Source organism: Gouania willdenowi, chromosome 21, assembly GCF_900634775.1.
Source record: "Gouania willdenowi chromosome 21, fGouWil2.1, whole genome shotgun sequence".
In the NCBI taxonomy this organism is placed as follows: Eukaryota; Metazoa; Chordata; class Actinopteri; order Blenniiformes; family Gobiesocidae; genus Gouania; species Gouania willdenowi.
The window spans coordinates 1,911,582-1,921,283 of NC_041064.1; the positions used below are offsets into that span (position 1 = coordinate 1,911,582).

At 39.2% G+C, this 9,702-nt stretch overlaps 1 protein-coding gene across 1 annotated transcript; it reads right to left on the reverse strand.

Moving 5' to 3' along the window:
- Window positions 1–1,800: 1,800 nt before the first annotated feature.
- On the reverse strand, window positions 1,801–7,520 carry LOC114455310 (protein Ycf2-like). Its single transcript, XM_028436471.1, has 3 exons — window positions 5,081–7,520; window positions 4,089–4,190; window positions 1,801–1,918 (listed from the first exon to the last, which is right to left on the reverse strand). The coding sequence occupies exon 1, from the start codon at window positions 7,260–7,262 to the stop codon at window positions 5,424–5,426; it is 1,839 nt and encodes a 612-aa protein (XP_028292272.1). The 5' UTR covers window positions 7,263–7,520; the 3' UTR covers window positions 1,801–1,918; window positions 4,089–4,190; window positions 5,081–5,423.
- Window positions 7,521–9,702: the final 2,182 nt, after the last annotated feature.

Sequence of the window (9,702 nt, forward strand, 5' to 3'; positions counted from 1 at the left end):
AGTTAATGAGTGAACGAGTGAATGAGTTAATGAGTCAATGAGTCAATGAGTGAACGAGTGAATGGTTTCTATGTAAACTTGTAAACACATGGTGTAGGTCAGACAGTGATTGATGAGGGTCTGAATCTCTAAATAAGAACCTGCTGCTGGGAGTCGTCAACAGAGCGGTGGGCGGAGCCATCTGTCAGGGAGGGGGCGGGGCTTATGTATCTTAAATGTGAGGATTACAGGTCACTAACTCTTTAAGGTCGGGCAGTAGGACACGACACGTTGTGGTTATTACTGTGACACACACAACATAACGACAGCTCTGCATTCATAGATCTATCAACGTAGATCAGGTCTTCCCCACACCTTCATAAAATCTGTTTTCAAAATACACGATGACACAAAGAAACAAAGAAATCAAAAAGAATGAGACTCATTTAACTTTGAAACAAGCAGGAGAAAATGATTGATTATTTATTGAAAATAGTCCAGATATATACTGTAAAGTGAGCTTCTGTGTTCAGGTTTAACACATTCCAACGAGTCAGAATGAGACGTTGGTTTGTAAGAGAAGAATGAACTTGGTATTAGTGGTGTTTTCAGTGTGTGTCAGGTTTGTTTTAAAGTCATCCTCTACTGTTTTTACATATTTAATCCTCCAAATGTTCTTATTATTAGATACACTAGTACAGTGCCCATCAGAGGTATGTATTCATATAGTGGGAGGAGCTTAAGTCGAGATGTTAATTATGGCTAAATGAGTATGTGTTTGAAGGTTAGATGTACATAGAGGTGTACATACTGTACTCTGTAGTGTTATAAAGGGTTTATTTGTAGGTGTAAAATAAAATAGCGTGTGTGATTTATCTGGTTTAATTCTATGAGACATGAACATGATAAATGTGTTTGTTTTGTTTACTCATTTTTATAATTTTTTTCGTTTGGTGTATTTTTCTGTAATGTATCTTTTTTGAGTCATTATGTGTATTTGTGTATCTCTCTGTTGTGTTTTTGTGCATTTTTTGTATAATTATTGTTTTTTGTTGCCATTGTCGTGTGATTCTGGAGTCATTTTGTGTATTTTTTGTATAAATATTGGTTATTTTTGTTTTATTTTACTCATTTAGTATATTTTCATTATAAATACTGTGTGTGTGTGTGTGTTTTAAACATTTTGCAACACCAAATTACTCAGAAATAACGGAAATAATGGATGCACACACTCGTGGTATTTGGAAGTTATTGACAAAGTTTCAGGTCAAACAGGCATCACGTCTGGGAGATATTCGCTCCACACACACACGCACACACACGCACACACACACACACACGCACACACGCACACACGCACACACGCACACACACACACACACACACACACACACACACACACACACGCATACACACACACACACACGCACACACACGCACACGCACACACACGCACACACACGCGCACACACAGACCTTTCTTGCTTTTATTAGTAAATTTTATTAATAGACGTCTAACGAAACACATAATTATGCACCATATTCATTTAATAGTCTTTTAAAAACAGGACTACTTTACAGTTTTAGAGTTTTAAATCTACTAAATGATCTAAAAATCAGGCTGAATGTTTCACTCCAATAGAAAACAATGGGATGTTTACAGGAAGTGGGGCCCTGTGACATCATCAATCACGTGATTTCAAGATGGAGGAACACAGGCTCTAAAACTGTAAAGTAGTCCTATTTTTAAAAGTTAATTAAATGAATGTTACATAATGTGTTTTGTTAGACATAGATCTATTCATAATTTAAAAGGTTTTAGGACACATGTGTAAAACTAGTGGAGGATCCCTTTAAGGTTTGAGTCTCTGTAAACTCTTACCTGATGAACCGTCCCATCGATCTCCAGTGGAATGATAAAGTCAGCGTTGCTCATTGGCTGTGGAGGAAACAAAAGGAAAACATCTTTAAATGGAGCTCTGCAGACACTGACGTTACACTGAGTGACAGAGCTCATAAAATTCTATGATTTAAGTCGTTCTCACTTTAGAAAACTCGTCTCACATGTTGGTCTATATACGGGGAGCGCCGTGGCCTACATCGCTACACGAGTACTTAAACTTCATGACACAGTGGTTTATATTTATGGATTCCAATGTGCACAGAAGTGTCGGTAATAAAAAATGACATTGAGTCTTTCCGTCTCACTTAAAGAAGTGATTAAACTGACAAACAACTCTCATCCATGCATATATATATATATATATATATATATATATATATATATATATATATATATATATATATATATATATATATATATATATATATATACATATTATATAGTCCATGCCTATTTCAATTCAACACAGTGACCTACTTTCACCCTCTCGCGCGTCCGACCCATTAAGAAAAGTTCCGACTATAAATCTTTTTGGGAATACGTGTTAAACACTTAAAGAAAATCACCCAAAAGGACATAAAAAATGAACAAAATGGCAAAAAAACACACTTCATTATACCAAACGTTCACAAAAAGTTTCAGAAATAACAAAAAACACACAAAAGGACCAAAAATCACCAAAAAAAAAAAAAAAAAACAGAAATCTGAATCAAAGATAAAGATAACATTATTAGTCCCACAAAGGGGAAATCTGCACAGACGAAATAAATGAAATATTAAATAAAAAACAGCAAAGAAAAAATTAAAAAAGAAAAAAAAAGGGTAACAGTGGCTCAAAGTAGATATTACTAAATTTTGACATTTTACCCACACATTTACTGTCGTCTCCTAAATCTCGTCCTTATTTTGGTAAACTGTGTCAAAGTAAAACGGTCTTTTTCACGCGTGTTAAATCACGGCGTGGGGCGTCTGACCATGTTTCAGATCAGGTGACATCATCGTTAACGTCCTGGGCCTGAGACGGACGATGACATTCATCACATGAACTAGCCCTGACTGTAATATCACCGTATATGGTCACATGTGGCTTCACTGATGTTATAGAAAGACAAAGAACATACGTACGTTAGTTTACTGTGAACTATTCTCAGAGTGGGTCAACTTTATAACAACAGGGCCACAAAAATATGATCCAAGGGCCATAAAAATCATCATTTAGAATAAATACCAAAGAACAAAGGGTTTTCCATTGTAATTTGTTGTATTCTTGTTGTTGCTTGGTTTATTTTTCTGTCTTCTTTGTTGTATTTATGTTATTTTGTGTGTATTGGAAACAATTTTGTGTATTTTGTTGTCATTCTATGTATTGCTTTTATTGTTATTTTTGTTATGTTGTGTTTTTGTTGCAATTTTTGTACATTTGTATGTATCTTTTAAACCACTCTGTGTCTTTTTGGAGTCATTTTGTGTATTCTGTGTATTTTTCTGTCATTGTGTATTTTTGTTGTTTTTTCTGTATTGGTTCCAATTCATTTTGTATATTTTTGTGCATTTTTTAAAACCATTTTGTGTTATTTTGGGAGTCATTTTGTGTATTAATGTTGTAATTCTATGTATTCTTCTGTTGTTATTGTGTATTTTTGTTGTTTTGTGTGTTTTTGTTGTTTTGTGTATTTTGTTGTTTTGTGTGTTTTTGTTCCACTTAAGTGTATTTTTGTGTATTTCTAAAGCATTTTGTGTTTTGGAAGTCATTTGTTGTATTCCTTGTTGTTGCCTTGGTTTATTTTTCTGCCTTTGTGTATTCACTCTTTAATTGTGAGGTTTTTCTTTGTTGTGTTGTGTGTATTGGAACCCATTTGTGTATTCCTGTTGTCATTCTATGTATTTCTTGGTTGTTACTCTCTATTTTTGTGTTGTTTTGTGTATTTTTGTTGCAGTTTTGTTTATTTTTGTGCATTTCTTTTAAGCATTGTGTGTGTGTGTGTGTGTGTGTGTGTGTGTGTGTGTGTGTGTGTGTGTGTAGAGTAATTTGGAGGCCACTCTTCACTCCTGTGAACCACTGAGCTAAAGCCGTTTTTGCCGCTCTAATAACCTCTCAGGGTTTAATCAAGTATTTTCTGATTCTGGTTAGTCGTGGAGTGTGTGTAGCAGTGTGTGTGATTACAACACAAAGTGTGTGTTTGTGTGACAAAGGTCAAAAACTCACCGTAAATGAACTGTGCACTAGTGTTTCATCCAAATCAATGGCGACACAGATCTTTCCTTCCTCATTGGGCGGTAGCGGTGGGAGCATCGGTTCTGTTTGCACCTGAAAACAAACACGTTGTTAAGGACTGAACCATGTGCAGCTAGCTAGCTAGCACAGGCTACGAGCTAAGCTACACACTCCCTAAGGAAACAAGCATCTTTGAGTGTGTGTATGTGTGTGTTTGTTTGTGTTTGTTATGGTCGTCTTTCAGCGGAGGCTTACAGGAAACCTTGGATGCTAACATTGCTACGCTAACGGAGAGTTGATGGTTCCATCCTTCAACAGGTGCTGAACCACAGGCTTGTTGATGCTACCGAGTATCACTATGACACAGATACCAGACATACATCTATATCTACTCTGAGATTCTAGACATGCTAGCATAGCTACTAGCATAGCTACAAGCTAGCTTCAGGATACAAAGAAGCAGAGAGGTTTCAGTGTAATCTGAGCCAAGGGCCAAGTTATCAAATTCTGTTAGCATTAGATAATGACCACTCTGAAGCGTAACACAGGAACAAACAAAGGTTTTTGTTGGAGTCCATTTTTGTAGATCTTTGGTGGATTTGTGAATTTTTGTTATGAGTGTTTGGTTGCTGATTTTTTTAGTCCTTTGTGTTATTTTTCTGGTATTTTTTCTGGTATTTTGTATATGTTATGTCTCTGCATTTTTTTGTACGTTTGTTTTGTTCGTTTGTAATTTTTTCTGCTCTTTTGATCATTTCTGTTTTTTTTTTTTTTTTTGGTCCTTATGAAGGTTTTTTTGTGTTTTTGAAGACATTTGTGTATCTGTCATAATTTTGTGGGGGTTTTTTTTCACTTCTTTTTATGTTTTTGGATCCTTTTCTTTATCATTGTCATTATTTTTGTTGGTTTTTTGGTCCTTTGTGTGTTTTTGTTGACATTACATTTATCTTTCCATCCTTTTCTGTGCTTTTGAAAGCCATCACCTGCTCTGTTGGTGGGATGCAGTATTCACAATCACAGGGCTCATAGTCATCGTCGCTCTGCTCTTCCTCTGAATCTCTGTTTGTTCGTAGTCGTCTTCATCATCGGCTGACGACTCCTTTCCTTCAGTTTTTCCACTTTCTGAGCAAACGCTGTGAATAATGTCCGTGGGAGGCTTTATTATTCCTCCAGACACTCCTTGGATGCATTCATCCTCCTCTGCAAGAGCCACTCGGGTCGATCACTTCAATGATTTCAGAATTATTGGGTTTGTTAGCGAAACCTGGGGCTCTGTTTTCACTCAGGGGTGAAAGGTCATTCTGAAAGGAGTCCTCGCCAACATCTTCACTGTACTTCTGACATGTTTTTCCAGAGTAATTCGTTTAGCGCCTGCTCCACAGACGCCTGGATGCCTGAAATGTGATATCTATAGTAGTCTTCGACCTCTGGCTGCCAAGGCTCAGCGTTTGCTTCTCCAGTGAGGACCAGGGACCAGTACAGCTCCATTTCTGAGAACCCATCAGAGATGTCGTCTTCTTCAGCCTCCTCTGCGTCATTATCAGGGCTCGGGGTCTGTAATTCATCCTCTAGAGATTCATCACTCAGAGATTCTTCATACGCATCAACGTGGATTTCTTCTGCACACAGAGCACACATGTTCTCTGTGAGTTCGTCACAAACATCTGAAGCACGCTCATCAAAAGTGCAGAAGTCCTCCTCCTCATCATCTTCTTCTCCTTCTGTATTCTGTGCATCATCATCGACCGCGGCTTCTGCTAGATATAATTCTGATTGTTCTTCAGAACAACGTGACTCGCCCTCATTTGCAGTTTCAAGAGCCTCAATCTTTTCAACACACAGGTGGCCGTCGATGTCTCCGCCGTCAAAACAGGAGATGTAACGTCTCTTTGGAGGAAAGAGCATCTCATAATATTCAGCCCTGTCGAAAAGACCAAAGTAGTCCTCGACAACGACATCACCTACTGCCGTCTCCTTCAAGTCCTTGTGACTTTGGTTCACGGCTTCATCCTCAAACGAGTCCCACTCTATTGGATCGTCACCCAAACCTTCCTCCGATTCCCCCGAGGACCTGCAGCAAACCTCAGGAGGCAGATCTCCCTCAGGGTTTAAAGACTGAAAGGGTTTGGCGTCCCCTGAGGAGCACTCGGAGGAATCGTCTTCCTCCGCGTAGAATTCAGAGCTGATTTCAGAGTCGCACTGGTCCAGAGCTACAGAGTCCTGACTGGGTTCCGACTCCTGACTCAGTCCAGAGTCCTCGTCATCGTTGTCACAGAAATCACTGCAGTCTTTACTCACGTCCACACCGTCATCTCCGGGGGAGTCCGTTTCAGAGTAAAGATCTTCTTCTGTCTCCTCAAAATAAACACTCAGAGTCTCTCTCTCTTCACTCTCCAGCTTTTCTTCTTCTTCTTCTTCTTCTTCTTCTTCTTCTTCTTCTTCTTCTTCTTCTTCTTCTTCTTCTTCTTCATTGTTGCAGCTTTCATCCACGTCGTCCTCACTGGAGCTTTCAGCGACACCGTTCACTTCTTCGTACACGCAGCATTCCAACGAGTCCGTTGGGTCAGAGAGGCGACGTGTGAAGCCAGACATCTCAGAGTCCTCCGTCGATGCGTCGGCCTCAGAGTCCGAGCACTCACACGGCTTGTAATCAAAGTTGTTGGAGCAGTCTGGGATAAAGTCCGAGTCCCCAGACTGTCCGATGACCTCCATCTGGTCGGGTGGCTGCTGCTGCTGCTGCTGCTGGTCGGACCACTGGCATCTCTGAAATAAATGAAGATGTCCTGTGCAACAGCACTCAGAAGCTAAGCTATGATTAGCACGCTGCTCGTGGGAATTGCACGGCTTAAAACACACGGCGTGTCGAGCACGTTTGTCGAATGGATGGCTTAACCCCAAATTGTCACACTCAGCGAGGCTTTGGTTGGACTCAAAAACTGAACGCTCCGTGTCTCCATCACAAAGTATGCAGGTTTCCGTTGTTGCTGGGTTGCACTGCACACAAAGCAAAGAGGGGTCCGTGGGCTCGGCGTAGGCCATCAAGTCTTTCAGGCTGGGTACAACTGCAGCTGATTCTTGCATCTGGCATTGATCAGCAACCATGGCGTGAGTGGGCGGCTCCTCGTCCTCTGAGGTGGGTTTCTTATCATTGTTCTCCAAGTACATCTGGAGGTTTCACTCGTGCTGTTGGGGTCAAAAACTTCTCTCCATGCACTTCTTATTCCTGCGTGCTTCAACGCCACTGTCTGGCAAAATCTGCAAAGTCCATTGAGTAAGGGTATTCACAGGGAGGGGCAGGAGAGGGTAGGGGTGGGGGAGCCAGTGAGACTGCAGCCCTCCCAGGAAGGGATCAGCATGTTGTCACAAGCAGAGCTGAGCCTAGTGCTCGACTCAACGATATGACCCCCACCTTTGCCGAAGACCAAGCACTTTATTTTGGGGACTTGGAGAGACGTGACAAATATCTGCTGGAAGATCAAATCACTATAAAAGGCTGAAGTCAGGCATAAATCTGAAACCAACACCCGAGAATGTTTCGAACGCCCCGTCTTCAAACTACCGTTTTGTTTTCCAAGAACACGATTGGTCACATAACTGCAAAGAAACACGCCTTTCACGAGTCCATTCTCTCCCCCCCAGATTGATGACTGGACACCCAGCGCTTTTCAACCACTGTCGTTTGTTCCCCGTCCACGAGAAGCGACGCTCCTGTAAACATGCAAAGCCTCGAGCCAAGCCAACATGTGTTTGAGGCGTCAAACGGCTGCCAATCAAGGCTGGACATATGGTTCGCTCAAAGGAGGATGAGCGGGAGGGGGGGGGAGAAAGATGATATCCAGAGGAAGAGTGAGAGATGGACTTAGTGCTTCGTACTCTACAAGTAAAGCACAAATATAGAGTCCATCAGCTCTTTGTTTACCTCATAACCACCACTTCTCCTTATTGTTCTTTATTGGTCGATCCCTGTTAAACATAATCAGATCATCATAATTATCTTAACTGAACAATGGTATTACCATTGCTCACATACTGCCCACTCAGCAAAATATGCTTGAAAATACGTTATTGCTGAACGTCTAAACAACGTCAATATTTGGTAGAGTCTTTTTCTGGTCGTAGTACTATGAATTTATTAAGTTAATTAATTAAACTAATTAAAAGTGTTATATCTTACCTTCCCAAAATGTAATACATAATTGTGGGAACCTTTGTCGTCAACTTGTTTCATAATCAGATTTTATATTTTTGGTTTATGTTTGTGGGCTGTTATGTTTGAAGTTGTTACAATATCTTTTCATCACATTTTTTTTTTTTTTGGCTTATTTGGTCCAAATTTGCTCCAAAAAAGGATTGAAATTGCCCCAAATGAGAAGTACTTTTTCCAATGACTGTTTATTGAGCCACACTTGGACCAAATGTGCTGAATCTAGACTAAGTTGGACGATCCAATAACAACTAAATTTCTAAATTTCAACGACTATATTGGGGCTAAATTTGGACCAATTTTGATGGTAAAAAAAACAAATTTCAACTCTTAAATAAGGACTAAAATTGGACTACGTTAGACAGTCCAATATTAACTGAATGTCAACGACAATCAAGGTTCAGACCAGATTTAGCCCAAAAAACAACGTTGGCTGTGCAGAAGTTTGGTAAAATACCTACAAAATAAAATTACAAGCATTAGTTTTACTTCAAAATGAGCAAAACGTTATAATACAGGATGTTTGGACCACAATGAGCCACTGTTCAATTAATCACAATTACTCACATTGGCAGAAATTTTTACTTTTCAATCGAGTCAAATAGGATTTAATGTCCAAAAAAAAAATACTTCTCCCAAAAAATATTCAGAATCTATTTATTGAAAAAGCTGAGACAAAATGAACTTTCAGAACGCACGGACGACAAAAAAGCTTTTGTGTCAGTGAGCGTTACCAGGTTGTGGAACAGTTCGTGTGAGGAAATAATTACAACAATTTAAATATCAACACATAAAGTTTATCTTCTCGAAGCACAAGTGTTAATGGGAAAACAAATGTAAATAGGTGTGTATATACTTATGTATGTTTGGACAGATTAATGTATAATTATATAGCTATATATCAATGAATTATGTGTGTATATATATATATATATGTATATATATATACATATATATATGTATTATTATAGTGTAAACAGGTGTATAGTATAAGAAGATCATATGCATAGGAATAAAATATAGTGTAGATATTACAAGGGTTAGCGTCATAAGTTTGTACTTTCTTTTTTTTGTAACCATTTGTTCTGTTTTTGCTTTGTTTGATTTATTATTTTCTAATTATTATTATAATTATTTCATTTTCTCATTGTGGTAAATAAACTGCTGTTGTGTTCATGTTCGAATTAAAAATCTAATTAAATCAGATAAAACAACTTGTTGCGTGTCATCAGTGGTCTTCGTGACGCTAGCGTTAGCACCGCCGCTAGTTTTAGTGAATCCGATCCGCGCTTCGCTCCAGCTGTTGCGCCGGCGCCGCCCCTGCTGTGTTGAGCTTCCACTTTGGTTATTTTAGAGGTTGGAAGACATTACATCACTGTGTGTGAACACTTCACATCACAG

Excerpts from the sequence above, each read along its gene's own strand:
- LOC114455310 (XM_028436471.1), bottom strand. The coding sequence starts at position 7,262 with ATGTACTTGGAGAACAATGATAAGAAACCCACCTCAGAGGACGAGGAG.